General features: G+C 37.2%; 1 protein-coding gene across 1 annotated transcript; it reads right to left on the bottom strand.

Moving 5' to 3' along the window:
- Positions 1-377: 377 nt before the first annotated feature.
- Positions 378-20,819, bottom strand: LOC126821791 (beta-1,3-galactosyltransferase 1-like). Its single transcript, XM_056101504.1, has 2 exons — positions 20,685-20,819; positions 378-5,764 (listed from the first exon to the last, which is right to left on the bottom strand). Exon 2 carries the CDS (start codon positions 5,751-5,753, stop codon positions 4,695-4,697), a length of 1,059 nt encoding a protein of 352 aa, XP_055957479.1. The 5' UTR covers positions 5,754-5,764; positions 20,685-20,819; the 3' UTR covers positions 378-4,694.
- Between the last annotated feature and the right edge of the window lie 454 nt (positions 20,820-21,273).

Raw genomic sequence — 21,273 nt, 5'->3', positions numbered from 1 at the left:
TTTTTTTGACATCCAATTAAAGGACCTAAGTCCGTAACTCAAAATCCTCCAAAATCTTCGACATCGAAAACACGAATTATTGGTCAATTTAAATCAACATTGATGATGTAAACTTACCGGGAAAAGATGAGCTTCTGATATCCGATATTTAAGATAAAATACTTTTTTTAACATTGGTACACGAATCGTGTACCATAATGCGCTTCAGCCCCAGTTGTATTGAGAGACTCGAGGGACGAGGCTAGACACATTGCACCAAACCAAATGGAGTTATGTAGACTAGAATAACTAGACGCTAGAAATTGGCACTCGATTGAGATTGCTGACTTATTTCGCCGAACATAACTGATTTGAAATTGGAGTAAAAACGGAAACCATTAAATGTAAATCAGTTTATATACATTCATATTACAGTATTATATGCGTTGCGACCCACTTTTGTGAATTTCTAGGTCCCAAATGTTAGCGATTTAGCTCCTTTAAACCAATATCCTTATTTAAATTCCCACATCTAAATGAATATAAGCGCTACCCAAAATATCTTAACTATGATCAATACAAATTATACAAAATGTTAACAATGGCGACTACATTATAGCACCAGATGAACATAATGGGCGCACTGGTATAAAAATAGCCTGCATCTCATTATTTCCATGAAGTCTCGAAATAATACCTTGACGAACATTCCCCGTACGTCTAAGTAGTATTTTCGATTTTAACCTAATAACATTATATGATCATATAATTTTCAAATATAAATATCTAATATAATAAATCAACACGTATATGTATATATTTAAATATCACAGATTGCAATAGAAAAAACAGCATTAAATACCATTCTTAAAAACTGTAATAAATTTAACTTTTTATATTACGGTCATAAAAACATGTTTTCATAGTAATCATTCTGTAAAAGTGTCAGGCACAAGTCAGGCACAATCAGCATCGTGCAATAAAGTGAAGACTTGTAATTCACCATAGTTGTAGATGGGGTTTAAACGAAACTGTTATTACAGCTGACCATCCAATAATATTATAGCGTCCGTTGGTTGTTACGTATGATGTGCTACCTCGAAATATATCATAGAACAAGAAGTCTGACATTTTGACCTGTTTTTATCAATTAAGCATTAGAAACTTAAGACCAATGTCTGGCCTGTTAAATATTTATGGTTGATTGTCTCTTAAACCTAGAGTGTTTTGATATTTTTTTCATCTAGAGAAAGATAAAGAAATATACAGCAGTATAATATATACATGTATATATAAAGTAAAATTCAAATATTAGAGAAAAACGCTAAAATTAACTTTATGGCTAGTACTTTCATCGTTATCACACGAATCGTCAGGCTATTTTAATGCGTTACTATGCTCTTACAATAACAACACTTCATAACAGAGAGAGAGAGAGAAATGGGGTTTAACGTCCACTCGACACAAACTAAGTCATTTCGGGACTAACATATGGTTTAATTTTATTTACATAATTCGCTTGCGCGTAGGGGTCACTTCATAACAGAGGAAAATGACTATGTAAAATATAAAAACTAAAACGAAATAGCATTAATTAAACATCAAACGTAATTTAAATTATCACCCCTTAGCATTCAAAATTGGGTTATAATTTAGCGATAAAGTTTTTTTCTTTTGTTTCCAAAAGATCATTATTACTAATTGTAGTACTTTGGTCCTTAAAACAATATTGGTTGTTTGAAAAAATTTTGCTTCACTCTTTCTATAGAGTCAAATCACAGGTCCTTAATGATATATTTATATATAAAAAACGTGATATTTTGGTAAAATCCTAACCATTGTCAAAAAACACATGTATTCATCAAATTCTATCTGTTTATTGACCTATGGTTGCTAGCCCAAATAAGGTAATGTTCCCCCCTCTGGTCTTGAGAAATAAAGATGTTTATTCCATATTTGGGCTGGAAATTAACGTCAAGGCTAATCTAAGACGTGCAGAAATTAGGGGGTTATAAAAGAGGGTGTTGCGCGAGACTGGTCAGAGCTCACCCAGGTATTCCAAGCAGTAATTGTTTATTGAGAACGAGGAACCTTCGAAGCTATTGTAAGAACCATTTAACCTGTAGTGTTATATATTACCTTCCCGAAGGAAACCAACACAACAAGGAAAGAAATCTGATAGCACTACAGGATATTGAGCTTGCACAAAGGAAAAATCTTGAATTGACCTTTACAACAAATATCCAAATGTTCGCTCAGCGGCAAGACTCTATTTCTTGTGAGTTTTATATTAGAAAGATGTTGGTTAATTTGTAAATTCAACTGATCGGTAGTTTTTCCAATGTACTTGCCATTACAACCATTACATATTAATAAATAAATTACATGTTTCGATTTCCAAATCATATTTTGTTTTACATAGAATTTAACATCTTTAAAAATTCATATTTTATTTTACATAGAATTTAACATCTTTAATAATAAATATAAGAATATATAACAAAGATGTTATCTGGACTCAAACTTAATATAATAAGACCAGAAACAACTTGGTCACACTATTTTATCTAAATCTTTCATATAGCATTTCAAGGACTTGAATATATACTCAGCCAAATTAAAAACTTGACACTGATGAATTTCAACGAATTTTTTTTCTGGTAAGTCAAGTAAACTTTAAAGTGTTTCTAACGAAAGTAAGAAGTAAGAAGCCTTTAATTTCATAAAATTGTAAAGTCACGTGGATCACGTGACTTTTGAGCATATAAAGATGAAAAACCTGAAAAACACGTGCAAACACAAACTCGTGAGGTCAATCGGTGCAAGTTTGCTTAAACTGAACACGCACACGTAACTTGAACTGGAAAAAAAACTTTTGAGCATATAAAGATGAAAAACCTGAAAAACACGTGCAAACACAAACTCGTGAGGTCAATCGGTGCAAGTTTGCTTAAACTGAACACGCACACGTAACTTGAACTGGAAAAACAAATTAAAATTGTTATTTTCATCTTTGTTAGAAAATGCCGCGCCTTTCAAATGTAGAACGTCTACGTGCTATAGGTAGGCTCTATGCTGGTCAGTCTGTGGTCACTGTTGCAAGAGCCTTTAATTGTTCACGCCAGACAATAATTAATCTTAGAATGAGAGTGCTTCAAACTGGAACTATTGCCGACCGCCCAAGGGCGGGAGCGCCACGTGTGACGTCACTTCAGGAAGATCAAGCAATACGATTACGTCATCTTAGAAACAGATTTGTCACTGCAACCTCCACAAGTAGAGAGATGTTTGGTGGAAGGGTAACTACACAAACTGTTCAAAATCGCTTGCAGACTGCTGGTCTTCGAGCTCGGAGGCCCAGAGACATGGGCCTGGACTAACGTTTCAACAAGACAATGTTCGACCCCATACAGCAATTGCTACCCAGAATTTTTTAAGAAATGCCGGTGTCCAAGTCCTGGATTGGCCGTCGCTTAGCCACGACCTTAATCCACCACTGACGTTGCAGGACCTTCAACATGCTCTTGCTGAGCAGTGGCGACGTCTTCCTCGGGTAGTGTTTACTAATGTTCTGAGATCCATGAGAAGACGTTGTGTGGCAGTACAAGACGCTAGATGAGGCCACAACCGTTACTAAACACTTTATTCCGATTGTTCTCCAAGTCTGTGAATTTCATTTTGGGGGGTACTGTGACACCACGAACGTTATCGATGTCAAGGACTTTCGGAGAGACGTATTCTTGCTTTCTGTTGATGTCAAGGTCGTCTGTGCACAACATAACACTAAACCAAATATTAAAAATCTAGTCCCAAAAATCCCGAGTGTCAAGTTTTTAATTTGGCTGAGTATAGTATAACTAACCAGTTATAAAAACAATTTAATCCAATGCAATTTGACTCATTTAATATAATATCGTTCAACTATAGAGGCAAGTTGGCTATGCAATCTAGGAGATAGATCCCCCAAAATATGGAGGGTTAGAGCAAGTAAATATATACTGCATGTAATTGTAAACATATGAATTAAAATATTTAAAATAACTATTAAGTATAAATCCCTATATTAAAAAATATATATGCTAGTTATAATATAAATGGTCTCAAACAACTGAACCAAAAATAATAATGAAAAAAAACCTTTATACCATTGAAATATGTCAATGTATTAACCCAGTAAAGATTTAATTTAATACTATATTTCAGATTAATAGGGGGTAGTCTCCTATCTACCAAAAGGCCACAACATCATGGTCACGCGTTTTGACCAAGGACGGCATTACCAGCGCATATCGTGCGCATGCTTCCAATGTCCACAGGCACTGACACCAGATACAGATACCAGGTGTGTCGCTTCCTGACCTCTGTAATGAAACCAATTGGTCTTCGAGAACTGACAAATTTCTTCTAAATTAGACGAATCGGATTTCCTGTATGATCATATTTACTATACGTATCAGCATAGAATCGTCGACGGTTTCACCAGCGTACTTGTATCACTCTTGAAAATGACTGAACTGGTCACGAGATTCCTGATGTTCAAGATCTTTTTTGACAAGAATATAACTTATTTTTGTGTGTGAAATATTATGTTAAATCGCCACCTACATTTTACACGAATTTCTTTTTATAATAATTAAGCACAATCGGTGAATTGGTGTACGTATGTGAATACACATCACTACGCTCCTCCCTGGCCTGGGTGTTTCTGATCATGCCTAATGACGCTTTGTCATCAAATTCCATACCTCATCAAATTCTGTACGGGTTTTGGCCCCAACAGTGAGAGTTTGACAACCCTTTCCTCGCCGTAGACAAGACACTCCGGCAGTGTATGCCGGTTGTAGTGTAGCGTCTGGGGGTAAACTTTTCAATCCTACACCACCGACTCGATGAGGTAACATTCCAAAAAGATAGACATCGTCGATCCAGAAAAATGGGGAAGCTAAAGAGGAACGGTATAAAGCAGGAGGTAAATCCCCCGTGATAATGACAGCAAATCCAGCACAATAAGCCCACGGCCATCTTTTGTACCCTTTAAATTCATCCTTACGAACTTTCCACTTTCCTTCGCGAAAAATACCACTTCTGTAACAAACTGTACACCACATTGTCCTCTTTCTTCCACCATATTTTTCAAACATTTTATCGAAGAAAAGTTTCGTATCAAATACCGCATCATCGTCCAGTTTAATGGTGTATTTAACACTTCTACAATTTTCTGACACCCACCTTAATCCCATCACACCTTTATGGGTTAAATTATGATAACTATCTATAAAATCACCTTGAATTATATCACCGTGTTCTCCGTGTTCCCGGATTATCTCCCCTTGGCGTCCATTATCGATCTTCCTGCCCAGTAAGAAAATAACTCGTACTTCATTTGGTAAATATCGTTTCCTTAAGGCATACGTTGAACGAACTCTTTGCCGTTGTTCGAAATTGTCAATAGCAGAGTGGATAATAAATAAAATCGATATTTCTGTATCACAGATGCTGATATTATTAAGCAAATAGTCACGTGATTGAGTTAATGGATACAGTGTTTTTGTACGTATTGGGCGGTAAATATCGGATATATTTATCGACATATTATTGTCTAGTGGAAAAACATAACGGGGTACACTGGCCGTTAAAGAGTGTGCTATTCGACGACTATAACGTGTATCAAAAATTAAATAAATCACACTATATAGGATTGTTGAGATAATTAAAAACCGCTTCAAAATCAACATCAACGCTCTGAAATTCCATTTTCTTGTCGCCCATGGCATGGTTTCAGATTCTGAAAAATAAATAAAAAGATGTTTGGAATTAGAACTGCTCTGATTTGAAAAATTGTAATAATTGGTAAAATTAAAGAACAGAATCTGAACTGCAACTCATTAAAATTTCTTTCAAAACATAATTAAATGTACATTGTATATGAAGGCTTAGATTATTGGTGCGTTTTTTTTGTTGTTGTTGGTTTTTTTTTTCAAACATATAAAGTGGTAGTATTAATACACCCACATCTTAATTTCGTGGCCCTTCCTTGAAGTTATTAACATTCCTGGAGACAATTATCATAGCATTATTTGGAATTTTAATGGTCTGTTAATTCGAATTCCCGCCATTTACTATCAGTTGTACTTCACTTGTTTGACGACATCTTGTTACAATCGTAAATCCTAAAACGTGTTATGACAAAGTTATTTTGTTGCAGGTTTTGCGACAGTTTTGTAAAACATTAGCACAATTTTGTAAAATAAACTCATATTTCGAGAAATATAAAATGATTAGAATTAAAATATCACAATAAAAAGCTACTAATCGGAAGGGGGTGACACTACAGAAAGAATATTTTTGATATCAATTTAATTAAAGTAGGTAGTACAAGACAGTTGTTACTCACAAACTTACTTATTTCATTTTAAGTATCTTAAAATCTGTATCTGGCCCAAACCAACTTTTGTCCGAATATGAAAGACATAAAGGAATTGAATGGACCGAAGTATCAATTTAACCCAAAAGTGCCACACGACTTTCATAATGCTGTGATGTTTGAGGAAAAAATTCCCACTTAAGCTGATTTGCAGTTGTCCGTTCTGTGTGCTCGGTTTGTCCCTTCATTGACACCTACGTGCGCGCTGTATCATAAGGCCTGTCATTGAGTCAACTGGCGTGGTTTCGAATCCCCGGTTGTACGTGACAAGGAGAAGGGTCGCATGTCCAACTTCGTGGGTTTTCTCCGGGTCCCCAGGTTTCCACCCGCTGCTAAAGACCCCTACGCACAAGCGATTTATTGAAATAAAATTAAACCATATGTTAGTCCAGAAATGACCTAGTTTGTGTCGAGTGGACATTAAACCCCATCGCTCGCTCTCTCTCTCTCTCTTTCTCTCTCTCTCTCTCTCTACATGTATGGTTATTCAACTGGCTCAGTCAGACAAATGTTATGATACTCACGACCTTTCAACCGATTTCTTAGAATTGATTGTACCACAGTTGGTTTGACCAACCAGAAAAGGTGCCATAAAAAATATCTTAACGGGCCGAATTAGTCCGGCTGTGCAAACCAAAATTCCTTTTTCAGTTGGAATTTAAACTTTAAACATAGTAAGTCACCGTCACGGTAAAATTATCCAGACATACCAGTAGAAGTTATGAATTAACAGCTGTAGTTCGATTCTCGAACTGACCTACACATTGATCTATCAAGACGGTATATCTTCCATTCCCTTCCTCACCATTTCTTACATTGTATAACTCGCGGGGGGGTGGATGGCTGAATGGTTGAATGGTTAGCGTGCGCGCGCTGTATCATAAAGTCTGTCATTGAGTCGACTGGCGTGGTTTCGAATCCCCGGTTGTACGTGGCAAGGAGAAGGGTCGCATGTCATACTTCGTGGGTTTTCTCCGGGTCCCCAGGTTTCCACCCGCTGCTAAAGACCCCTACGCACAAGCGATTTATTGAAATAAAATTAAACCATATGTTACTCCAGAAATGACCTAGTTTGTGTCGAGTGGACATTAAACCCCATCGCTCTCTCTCTCTCTCTCTCTCTCTCTCTCTCTACATGTATGGTTATTCAACTGGCTCAGCCAGACAAATGTTATGATACTCACGACCTTTCAACCGATTTCTTAGAATTGATTGTACCACAGTGGGTTTGACCAACCAGAAAAGGTGCTATAAAAAATATCTTAACGGGCCGAATTAGTCCGGCTGTGGAAACAAAAATTCCTTTTTCAGTTGGAATTTAAACTTTAAACATAGTAAGTCACCGTCACGGTAAAATTATCCAGACATACCAGTAGAAGTTATGAATTAACAGCTGTAGTTCGATTCTCGAACTGACCTATACATTGATCTATCAAGACGGTATATCTTCCATTCCCTTCCTCGCCATTTCTTACATTGTATAACTCGCGGGGCTTTGGATGGCTGAATGGTTAGCGTGCGCGCCCTGTATCATAAAGTCTGTCATTGAGTCGACTGGCGTGGTTTCGAATCCCCGGTTGTACGTGGCAAGGAGTAGGGTCGCCTGTCCAACCTCGTGGGTTTTCTCCGGGTCCTCCGGTTTCCTCCCACTGCTAAAGACCCCTACGCGCAAGCGAATTATGTAAATAGAATTAAACCATATGTTAGTCCCGAAATGACCTAGTTTGTGTCGAGTGGACGTTAAACCCCATTTCTCTCTCTCTCTCTCTCTCTCTCTCTGTATAACTCGCGTCAATAAACAGATCTGTACTGTTTGTGACACCTTCAGAAAAAATGGATTTGTTTTAGCGATAATCTGTTCATCAATGTATCATCAATTTAGCTGTCCTCATGACGATGAGGAATTTATGCTGTATATATAAAACATTGTGTGCTTTAAATGTTGTTTTGTTTGTCAATTTTTGCTATATTTTATCATGTATATGATTATTAATCATTTCAGGCAACAACGAAAACAACTCATTTTCGAAAAATTAAACAGCAAACCCGCTATAGTTTAAGGCTGCGAGCTAATAATGACGTGTGCCAATGAATGAAACTGGAGAACAAAACTTCTCTATAGTGAAATGACATGGGTTTAATGTTTTACTAATTGGACCAGCTACCAGCTAACCGCTACTCATCTTGTCCTTCTTGTGGTGACGCTCTTCGAAAAAGCCTTAAGATTCGTCAATTCAAGCCCGATCGACATGAAAATTGGCATGCCTTTTGAACAATTTATTCTGCATCGATTTGGTGAATTTGATTTTTGAATTTATCTAACAACATGGACTTTTTGCAACAATCGGGGTTTATCGTGGAAAGTTATACACGAGCGAATGGACTCTTGTCATTACCAAAACCTTCATCCCTAAAACGTAAAACTATTATTGGAAAATCACAAGGAAAAGAATCGGCCAGTGCCATACTCATCCTGCCGGAAGTACTCAATTCTGTACTTTTCTTTGTAAACAATATTTATTCAGAAACTGGGGGGATTGGGGAACACGCAAGGCCTATATAAACCCCTCTCCCGGTTACAAATAAATTACATAACCCAATAAAAATATTTACATGTAAACATAAATTTAAAATAATTAAAATCAGCTTTTTTTAAAATTTAAATCTGTCGGTTTTTTCAATAAAATTGTGTACCTGGCTAAATATTGACACGTTTTCGTCGTATGTCAGTGTTTCAGATCCATATAGTAGCACTTTAATGTTTTGCTGTGTCGAAGGTAAAGTGTCGATTGTTCTATGGTGAGCATCTGAATACGAGGAACATATAAGGAGATAGTGATAAGGATCTTCTATTGAATTACTACATGAACATTTGGGAGTATTTGAAATATGTCTTGTAAATTTATGAAAATTTAAATTACTGCAGCCTAGTCTTAGTTCACTATGTATAATTTGATTTTTACGTTTGCCAATATAATAAAAGAGAGGTATTTTCAGATCATGTTTAGAGAGTTCTTGTTTAAATTTTGAGGGTGATAAGACATTTCTTATGGACGGATTTAGGCTGTTCCATGCTTTAGGCTGTACTTTGAACCCTAAAAACAAAACAAACCCGGAGTAACCAGCATCTGAAGACCGTCCATATTACACATATAGTTTCTAGTTTAGAATGAAAATGCGATGTGAAGTTCCTCTTTATCTGCTACTAGTTTAGTAGTTCAAACCGAACCTCATCCAATTAACCTATTTGAATATTTGACAATAAATTCAATTGTTCAATAAATAAATCTCGAATGATGGCGAATTAATGTCCCCTTCACTACCGGGCATTAAATATACATTAGGATAATAAATGAAATGAAATGCAGGGGCGGATCTAGGAATTTTGAAAACGGGGGGGGGGGGCGCAAAATGGGGGAACTGACCACGGAGTCGGAGCACGCCGCTGAGAGGGGGGTTGGGGGGGGGCAAGAAAATTATCCGCCAATTCATTGCATCTGTAGCCATTCCAAGAGCTATTTGGCTGATATTTTCGTCTAAGTAAACGTTTGGAAATCGTTGAAAAAGAGCCTTAAAATCTAGCAAAAAAGCCAGTTGAACATGCGACTCGAAAATTGTCAAGGCGAGCGAGGCATTATGATGGGAAAAAAGACGAATCTATACCCTAGCTACTTCACTATTTAAGCCTTGTAACTTGTACTGTGCACTGTCCACACACGAAACAATGCTATATCAAGTTGCACTCATGCGCGTCGGTGATGGGCACGAGTGTTTACGCCGCCGATTCCACAAGATGCTATCATTGATGTCTGTCTATAGTCACTCTATAGGATTAGGGCACCGTCAGCTAAACAACAAGAATTCGTTTGAAAGTGGAAGCATTAATTAGACCATTAATTAATGAGGGAAATTGTGTCCGGACAGCGGCGCTACGGCCGCCTCTTACTTTGAATTCCACCTGCTAAGGGTTCTTTTACGTGCACGCAAATGTCTACACAGGACCTAGGTTTTTCGTTCCATCGGAACTATATACTCTCCCTTGCCAGGTCCTCCGTCCTGCACCACTTACAAGATGGAACCACGCCGGAAAATACCGAGTATCGAATACACGCGATAAGAAAAATTAATATTTCACAAATAACGTACTAGAAAATGGCGGATTAGCTTTGTGTCTAGACTCTTTCTTGTACCCCCCTTTTGTTGATTATTTTGTTGAAACACAGTTCACCTCAACCACGGCAACTGCATGACGATAGAGAGAGAGAGAGATGGGGTTTAACGTCCACACAGACTAGGTCATTACGGGGCTAACATATGTTTTAATTTTATTTCAATAATTCGCTTGCGCGTAGGGGTCTTTAGCAGTTTGAGGAAATCGGAGGACCCGGAGAAAACCCACGAGGTTGGACAGGCAACCCTACTCCTTGTCACGTACAACCGGAGATTCGAAATCACACCAGTTGACTCATTGACAGGCCTTATGATACAGCGCACACGTGCTAACCAATCTACTCCCATGGGCATGTTGAGGAATTTGAGCAGCGGGCAATTTTATAAAATCGGAAACTCTGAGATAACATTTCTGCTCACTTAGCTGCTGTATCTTTAATGAAGATATTTCAGGATTTAATTCTAAACGATCATTAGACAACAATAGACTAATGGATTGCAAAGTATCCCCTAGCAGTAGAAAACATATGAAATGAGGTATAGTCGGTAAGTAAACCAGATTGTTATTCAAGCGGTGAATAACGAATAACGAGCTGCTTGATATTCGTTTTTCACCTCGTTATTCGGGATTCACATATAAGGTGTTCATGTATCTTTAATGAAGGTATTTCAGGATTTAATTCTAAACGATCATTAGACAACAATAGACTAATGGATTGCAAAGTATCCGCTAGAAGTAGAAAACATATTAAATAACGTATAGTCGGTAAATAAACCAGATTGTTATTCAAGAGGTGAATAACGAATAACGAACTGTTTGTTATTCGTTTTTCACCTCGTTATTCGGAATTCACATATGAAGTGGTTCATGCATCTTTAATGAGGATAATTCATGATTTAATTCAAAACCATCACTATACAACGATAGAATAATGGATTGTAAAGTATCCCCTGGCAGTAGCAAACATATTAAATGACGTATAGTCGATAAATAAACCAGATTGTTATTCAAGCGGTGAATAACGAATAACGAGCTGTTTGTTATTCGTTTTCCCTTCTAGGGGATAGTTTACAATCCATTATTTTATTGTTGTATAGTGATCGTTTTGAATTAAATCCTGAATTATCCTCATTAAAGATGCATGAACCCCTTCATATGTGAATCCCGAATAACGAGGTGAAAAACGAATAACAAACAGCTCGTTATTCGCTGCTTGAATAAAAATGTGGACTGTTTTCGTCTAGAAGTCGTTTTACTGTCTTTTATACTACTGAAGGATACTTGACATCCATCATTCTAGTCATGGCTAGCTGCATATTTGAATCACGAATAAAACGCTGAATAACGAATAATGAAAAACGATCCAACTTCACACTGCCGTGGCGTAAGGCTTTATGCGTTTGTTAGATGAATATAGGAGAAACCAATCTATCGTGCGACCCGGCGGATTTCGAGGGTCCTCCCCCAAAAACACCCACACCCGGACACGCGCCTGTACGTGTGTTATTACACGTGGCTTATACCACTTTAATATCTGTTTATTATAACACGGTTGAATGGAATCAATTCAGTTTTTATTAATCGATGGTTATTGTTTACGCGTCTCCATGGTAATATCGAGGTCTTTGGAACCATTGTTTACCAGATCTACAGGTTTTCAATGTAAACCGCACACACATATATATATCCACAAGTTATACGTGTAGAATAAAGCACGAGGCTGGGGTTATGCTGGGGAAAGAAAGACCGAAGAGAATAACCCGAAATAAGCGATGTCGAGGACTTTATCTTGCTAATAAATCGTCTATGTTTACATGTACGTAAAATGAGAATATACTTGAATTCTAGTAAGAAAATCCTTATATCATGTTTTCTTATGGAATAAAAACCCTACCCTGGAAGAATAGCCCGATACGGGTTTAAAGAAAAACCTTAAGAAGAATAACCCCACATTCCTCTCTATAAAAATTCTGACCGCAAGTTATTCCGGGCATAGAATATACCCCAAAGATCAAAGGGATTTACCGTTGTGGGTTTATAATGTGTAATAAAGGTGTTTAGTCTATAAAAAGGTTTGTACTGTAAAAAAATAATGTTTAGTTCTGTCTAAATATTCTACGCTAATCTGGGTTATCAAATCCCTAATGTTGCACCATAGAACTATAATGTATAACCAAAGACGACAAATAACAACAGCAGAAATCCAAATAGCACGAATCTAAATAAAAGATAGCTTTGTATTTGGATTGCCTTTACATAACATAAACTTTGTGTTTGTCGGCCCATGGAAGATCGGTATCGGTTTATGGTGACACGTGGCATTCGACTCCACATTATGATTTAAAAATAAGGAAATGAACTGAAATGGGCTTCTTTTACATTCCAACTGCTGGACATTCGCATTGCCAAGCCCCGCGTCCTGCACTACTGATCCTAAATCTTACGGTTCGAGGCCATAATATTACATGAGGTAACATCTGATTCGGAGGCGAAATAAGACTTGAGCTTACCCAAACTATGAAACAATAAGTATAGTCTCAATAACTTTTTTTAAAGACATTGTCACTATTCACAGGACTTCGAACGAGAGAACAGAACTAAAACAGTTATATGGGACAACAATCACTGGGTTATTGTACATAGGCACGACGTTTCGGTAAGTATCTTCTTAGTACATGTATTATCATGCACAAATCAAGCCGCATCGTCCTTGTTCTTCGTGTGGGCCTTCCACCTCTAGTATTATCGCAGACCGGTCGTAAACGAATACTTCATTATATCATCATAGTAACGACCTTCACTAGGTAAACAGGAAGTTATCTAGATCGAGAAGTGTTTCATCCAGACACCAGTAGGCAACTTGTCTCATATAAAATGTACAACTTTGGTATCGTGACTCTTATATCAGAATCTGACATATGGCCTCGGCGTCTTAATTCACTAACAACCAAGATCATATCTTACTTATCTGATAAGCGTATTTAAAGCTTCCCTGTCAGTAAATTGACGATAGACCCGTTTATAAATCAAGTATAAATACTCTTTCTGTACAAACTATGATAATAAGGTGAATATTCTCAAGCTCTTCTATAACGACCACATGAAAAGTCTTTAGCCGGTTAGGATCAACTTGGCATCATGACATCCATATGTACCTATTATATGTATATAATATAATCACACCCATCGGAACGAAATTCATATTGGAGTGGGGGCTGTTGGCGTATCCAGTCAATATACGGATTATTAAACGAAGAAACACATATATACATAGTTGCAAATTATTGGGAAGGGGGAGAAGCCTCTTCCCAGTCCCCGTCCCCAGAATCCGAACTGAAAAATCCATAAAATTGCAGACCATTCTATATAACTGGTAAAATCAATAACGTCATTTACGTCACAAGCAAGCAACCGTATAGTTGCTATTATTACAGAACACGCCTGAGTAAAATATAAAGCATATGAGGCGCCGTTCATTTGTTTCAAAATTTTATTAAAGGTTCTAGATTGATAGAAACAAACAAATGAGATTGTTTGATGTAATATAAAACACATCAATATTTCCCAGTCATTCGGAACTGTTGCATAAATAAAACATTGCCCTGTTTGGTATTTTTTCATGATGCCTCCGAATGGGTGGAAATGAAATGAAATGGGGTTTAACGTCCTACTGTTCTGCTCCTATACTGGGCTAATGAAGACGGGCATACGCCATACAGTGTGCTATGAGGGAAATTTTGCCCGGGCAGCGGCACTATCGCCTACTTTTATATCGAATTCCAACTGCCAAGGGATCTTTTACGTGCATCCCAATGTATACACGGGATCTCGGATTTTCGTAGAATCCGAAGGGCTAGACAGCTGGCCTTATCAGGCCCTCCGTTCTGCACCACTGACAAGGGGAAACCACGTCGGAAAATCCCGATGAACTTTTTCGGCCAATGCAGGGATCGAACACCCGACCTCCAGGAACATGTGTCCTAAATGTATTCAATTACCTCGATTCCATTGAACACTGAAACGTTTCTATTGATTTAGAGCATTTAGTTTTTTAGACTATTTTTTTTTATACATTTCACCGATATGGTTACTTGTATAGTTGAATTTTACGACAGTATGCTTACATTCGTATTTCTTGTAGCATACACATCATGACTCATGCTGACATTACACAATGATTTCTTTGGGTTGTATTCCTGATTGTTTTCAAATTTGAGTGAAGTCTGTGTCACTACAGGCCCGGTACTGTACAGCGCAGTGGACGCTTACGGCTAGCCCCCGGATCCATTCACCTTTTTTTAGTTGTTTGTTTATTTGTGGCTTCTGAGTATGGTGTCTTGTCCACGTATTTGTTTTTATGTAAATTATGTGTGGTGCAGTCCCCCTGCACTTACTATTAGCCACCGTGATCCCCCTCATATGAAAATGATTTTGCTCCATAAGTTAAACTTAGTTCTAAATACCATTACTTTCCCATTAATTGACACTTTACGCTGATGTCAGTTGTGCTTTATTGTGTTTAAGACGCTGGCTCGCTAGCCTGGAGGTCGGGTGTTCGATCCCTGCATTGGCGAGAAATTTAATCTAGATTTTCCGGCGTGGTTCCCCCTTGTCAGTGATGTAAGACGGAGGACCTGACAAGGACAGCTGTCTAGTCGTTTGAATGGGACGAAGAACCGAGGTCCTGTGTACACATTGGCGTGCACGTTAAAAATTCACTGACAGATGGAATTCGATATAAGAGTAGGCCGTAGTGCCACTGTGAGGACAAAATTTCCCTCATAGCACACTGTATGGCGTATGCCCGTCTTCATTAGCCCAGTTCGGGGCAGAACAGTAGGACGTTAAACCCCATTTCATTTCATTTTCATGGCAGCTTCACATTGGAATAACCCTCCTACCTACTTGACACAGTGTCCAATTAACCCTATCAACTTCAAATGGCTGATCCGAAACTATGTTTAGTATTGTGTTGTAAACGTTGCTCGAATTGATTGTAGAGAACCGAACTTCTTGCAGGCATTACGAGCATACAGTCAGTGTGGAAAAGCCCCGCTCACATTAATATTACATGTATATACGTTCACGTTACATTTAGAACAATTCTCTCTCCCCACAACCGTGACAGTTTTTATTGACTTTTTTTTCATTCTAGAATTGAAGAAGAGTGTTTGAATGTACATTTGCCTTCGTGTTTTGCTGAAAATTCATGAAATAGGAGAATCACCTACGAAAATACCGCCACAGCCGCCAGATTCTAGTTACCTAGCAGAGGAAACAATTGAAATGGTCAACGCCTTTCAATATTTTTATCAGATGATAACATGTATTGCGTCTTATTCGTTATAAAGATTAACATCAGATCAGAATGTTAAAAAAAATGTTATAGACCAGAGGCGTGATGGGTGTGTAGGTTGCCTATCCAGCCCTCATAAATGAAGAAAATGGAAAGGGTTCAAAACACTGGAATCCGATGTGTGTGGCCATGTGCCCTCTCTTCTGAGAAAGTGCGTGAAGAATGCGTGACATGACGAGAAAATGAAACTAGTTTGATTTACTATTTCCGCACTTCACTCAAAGATCATTTTTTTCCTCGCTTTTCCTTGCCGTGAAGAGGGCCCAACGAAACCAGATGGTACGGGGCCTCAATGACCTCAATCGGAGGAGAAGAATGGTGTATGGGTGAGGTGCAGGATTAGTGAATCAAACTAGTTTCGTTTTCTTCATGGCGATAGGGGTCCAATAAAACCAGTTGGTCAGAGGGCACAGAGCTACCCAGTCTGTCCATGGCAATGTTAATGCGGAATTAATTGCGAAATTGTGGTTACAAATCGATGCAAACTAGCCACAATCACCATTAGCGTTAACTGGTTTCCTGTCACATCAACGCTGAGAGTTAATTGGCAAGGAGGGTCGGTTTTTAGTATCTCTGGATTTGGTTGGAATAAGGGAAGAACAGTTCCAAACGATGGCACAATGTTGTCATAAGGCATTGGGAATATGAAATACTTTGACGGGGACATTTCCTAAAGTTTTACAGATAACTGTTTCCAAATTCGAGGGCATTTGTTTCTGGAGACCGGGAACATTTTCGGATGGGAGGGCACATAGCCTGACACACTCCTATACCCCGGTAGGGCATCGCATCGAAATGTAGCGTAATCCATCCTATTGACATTTATTCTGTCACCAGTAACTTACTTGGCCAGGTTTAAAGTAAACTTAGTATACCGGTGACACGGTTTAAATCTAGGGCGTCTTCACGTTCATTACTCGTAGGTCTTTAAAATCTTGATTGTTTAATTGTTGCTAACTATCCAACCTCGTGGGTTTTCTCCTAGTCCTCCGGTTTCTTCCCACTGCTAAAGATCCCTACGCGCAAGCGAATTATTGAAATAAAATTAAACCAAGTCCCGAAATGACATAGTTTATGTCGAGTGGACGTTAAACCCCATTTCTTTCTCTCTATCTCTCTCTTTCTCTTGTTTTAGTCTCGAAATGACCTAGTTTGTGTCGAGTGGACGTTAAACCCCATTTCTCCCTCTCTCTTTCTCTTGTTGCTAACTATAGGTTAGATCTTCAGGACGAAATCATAACCTCCAACAGACCCTAAAATTTTCCGGCGCTTCCCCCAGCCCCAACGTGGCCTAAGTTTGGTCTGCCTACTCCCCTTCGGAGGTGCCAGCACGACTCTGTTATAGTTCAATGAATGACATGGATTTAACATGGCAGGAAGGGTGTATAAAGACCTGACATATAAAGTCCTGACATAAAGATTAAGATCAATTGAAAGTCAAAAAAATTGTTACAGGACAAGAAATAGTTATGATTTAAAATTAAAAGCAATTACCGATCTCATTCCTGCTATTAAATAAAGACTATCGATTATAAAAAAATACATCTAATAAAATACTAACGACCTTTTTCTTACACAATAATTACACATTGTTGATCTTCAATTAAATTAAAAAGACAGATACAAATATGATATAGAAATTGACCTTACATGCGACCTTCGTAGTCCGCTTTATGGGACATTAGTTCTGGTGTAAATCAAATACAAATTCAAATAAGAGGCATGGTCAGGTGTTTACTGAATAGAGGTTTGTTTTTATATTATCATAATAGGCCATTTGTGATTATTCAGACCCGTAGTCTTTCGGATGGAAAGAAAAACCGAGGTCCCCTGCACACATTGGCGTGCATGTAAAAGAATGGGCCTTAGCGCGGTTGTCCGAGCAAAATTTCCCTCACAGCCCAGTCTGTGCAGAACATTAGGACGTTAAACCCAGCTATTTAATTTCGCTTTGATGACTAATGGTATCAAAATAATTTCGAAATTCAAGAAACGAAATAGAATTGGCACCAAAAGAACAATGCTTACAAATACAACAGTTTGTTCGCTATATAGACTTCTGAAATTTGAAGTGGTGTCAATTGTTCTAGCAAGAGTATGACAACCGAAACTTGTTATGGCTAAAATGAGATGAATGGGAATTGTGTTTAACGTCTGAGGTTTCAACACCAACCGAACTAATGAAGAACGCCATTTAAGGTGTTTTGCCATCAAAAGAGACTTTAGCGCAACAGGAATCCCCCACCCCCCTTGCAAACTATAATGAGATGAATGGGAATTGTGTTTAACGTCTGATGTTTCAACACCAACTGAACTAATGAAGAACGCCATTTAAGGTATTTTGCCACCAAAAGAGATTTTAGCGCAACAGGAATCCCCGACCCCTCTTGCAAACTACACTTTTGGGAAAGGTGAATCTCTAATAGGAATATCGGTCCAAAAACATTCCATTTTGTTTAGTAGTGGTTTCAATTATTTTCGAGGTTTCACTATTGTTAAGAGTTATTCTTTCTTACTGAATCAGTATTACGATTGAAAACCACTAAAGAATCACCGTAGACACTTCGCTCCGAATAAAATACAAGAGTGTGGTACCTAAGCTACTTCAGGAGGATGGTGTCTAAACTTCTTCAGGATCAGCATGATCACTAAGCTACGTCAGAAAGATACTTAAAGTAGCTAAGTCTTTAACTCAATATCATCCAAAAGATGGGCTTCTGATATCCAATACTTAAGATAAAATAAACATTTTACCATTGGTACACGAATCGTGTACCATAATGCGTTTCAGGCCCATTCTAACAAGAACGAGGCTAGACATTCAACAAGTCATGTCAATAGGTGACGGCATATTCATATCGGGAGAGTATGCGTAATAAATAATATGTAGACTAGAATAACCAGACACTAGAGATTTTCATTTGATTGAGACTTCTGACATATTTCGCCGAACATAACTGATTTGAAATTAGAGTAAAAATCGAAACGATTGAATGTAAATCAGTTTATATATATTCCTATTACATTATTATATGCGTTACGACCCATTTGTGTCAATTCCTAGGTCCAAAATATTAGCGATTTGGCTCTTTAAGCTACTTCAGGAGGATGCTACCTAAGCTACTTCAGGAAGATCATACTTACATGTAAGCTACTTCAGGAAGATGGAACCCAAGTTGCTACTGCACGTAAAAGATCCCTTGGCAGTTAGAATTCGAAACAAGAGTAGGCGTATACCCGTCTTCATTAACGCAGACGGAGCAGAGCAATAGGACGTTAAACCCCATTTCATTTCATTTCATATTAGTTACTTAAGCAAATTTAATTGAATACAGCCCCATATATGGTACAGTTTACGAATGCTGTAAATGATTCATTCTGTTATGTCGCGCTGTAAATGATTTATTATGTATTGTCGTGTAGTTATTTTTATATGAAGTAATTAATTTGATGATGACACTAAGTAATGCTAGCAACATGATCACACCTAACTTTAATAATCCAAATAATGGGATGTAGACAGACACGACAGTGTCATTTGGACGGAAATGAGCAAACAATATCAGTTTATATATTAAAGCAATATTCAAAATATCAATTGATTTATCGATGAAAACAGTATTATAAATATGGGTGTATAATACAGATGAATAAAATATCCATATTTCATCGATAAAAACTCTTATTAAAAATACCATTAAATGTATAAAACAGTTGAATACTTTAAATTATAAAACAAATATTACGAAAGGTTAAAACTATTTCACCCTATCCTCCTCAGTTTTATTAAATAATAAATTTTAAATTGTTGATAGTACTTGGACATGAGATTATATTATTAATCATATAATATAACATGAAAGAGATGAAGGGTCGCCTACTATTTATCTGTGACCGGCAGCAAACATTCATTAGAGACCGAAATTTGGAACCGTTTCATAGACTTTCCACAAAATTGAATCTTATGCCAGAATTTGTTAAGACATTTAACAAAGTAAACGTAATGAAGGGAATTTCACAAGGGGTTCTTCCCAGAGAAAAATAAATTGAATAATTCCTGAAACACTCCTATAAAAAAACAAAATTTCAAGCACTGTGACATTTGGTATTTATGGCATTTTAATATGTGGCCGACAGACATCAACATTGATAACTCCCAAACACCAAACAAATGTAGTAGCCCAACAAATAACAGATCAAAAAAGATAATAATAAAATATGACTGCAGTATTATGTGCATATATCCTTGGGCATGATTCATTTGTGTTGATTAATATATTGAACAGATAATATCAGATTGGTAAAATAATAGAAAAATATATGAAATAAAATGAGGTTTAACATCCTTCTTTTTTGCATCAACTGGCATACTTCCTTAACCGTGGCCATTAGCAACAATATAACTATAATTTACAATCATTTGACTGTGCAAAGCTTGTATATGGTTGCATAGTTTGAAATCATATGTGGAACAATATCAATAGTATTGCTTCTCGTCAATATGTATACATTTACTATACAAGTATTATATATTTAACCTATGTTTTTACCATAGCTTTTGTCATCATCGGTATAACTATATTGTAAAATCCTTAACCTGTACAAAGCTTGTATTTCGATCCAAGCAATGTTAGCAATCATATTGGTAAAAACACATCAATTGTAACTGTTCCTATAACGGTATAACAGTTTTCCGCACCGTATGTGTCAATAAGATATTTTAACAAAGCAGGTGTATTGCATAACAGACTTACCTGAGATCAACTAACTACGATAATATCCTACTTCTGTCATTCTTATTGTAGGGGACACAATCTACCTATCTTTAGATTGTCATTCTGCTGTGGTATAAGACTGCAACTGATTGTACATCCAGTCGCCCGTTAACACCGCATCAATAATAAATTAACAACCTTCGTACTACTATTGATTTACCGTTCTACTTCTCCAATGGTTATTTCTACTTTCAATTGTTTATGGTTTCATAAAGACTTTCCCTAATACTTGACAACAACCTAATTATAAATCTCATTTTAAGTGTCATTGCGCCAGAAGGTTAATAGTCACTTTCTTTGTTTAAATTTAACAAAAAAAAACTGATGAGAGATGATCTGTTGACGATTTAAAACTCTGTTTTAGATGCCACTTTGACCTCGATGTTCATGAAAAGGAGTTATTCTTTCGGAGCTGTCTATATGTAATGAGGTCGTTGTGGCAAATATTTAGCCGTTCAAATTGATGTTTTATTTATACAAAAGCCTTGCTTGATATTTAGCATGTATCAATTACACCTAATACTGCTATCTACGTGTATCTAGTTTATAAATTACTTTTTAAAAACAG

The sequence above is a fragment of the Patella vulgata genome, chromosome 5 (genome assembly GCF_932274485.2).
Source record: "Patella vulgata chromosome 5, xgPatVulg1.2, whole genome shotgun sequence".
Lineage (NCBI taxonomy): Eukaryota > Metazoa > Mollusca > Gastropoda > Patellidae > Patella > Patella vulgata.
The sequence above is the reverse complement of the archived record's forward strand: the minus strand, read 5'-3'. Positions and strand labels throughout refer to the sequence as shown.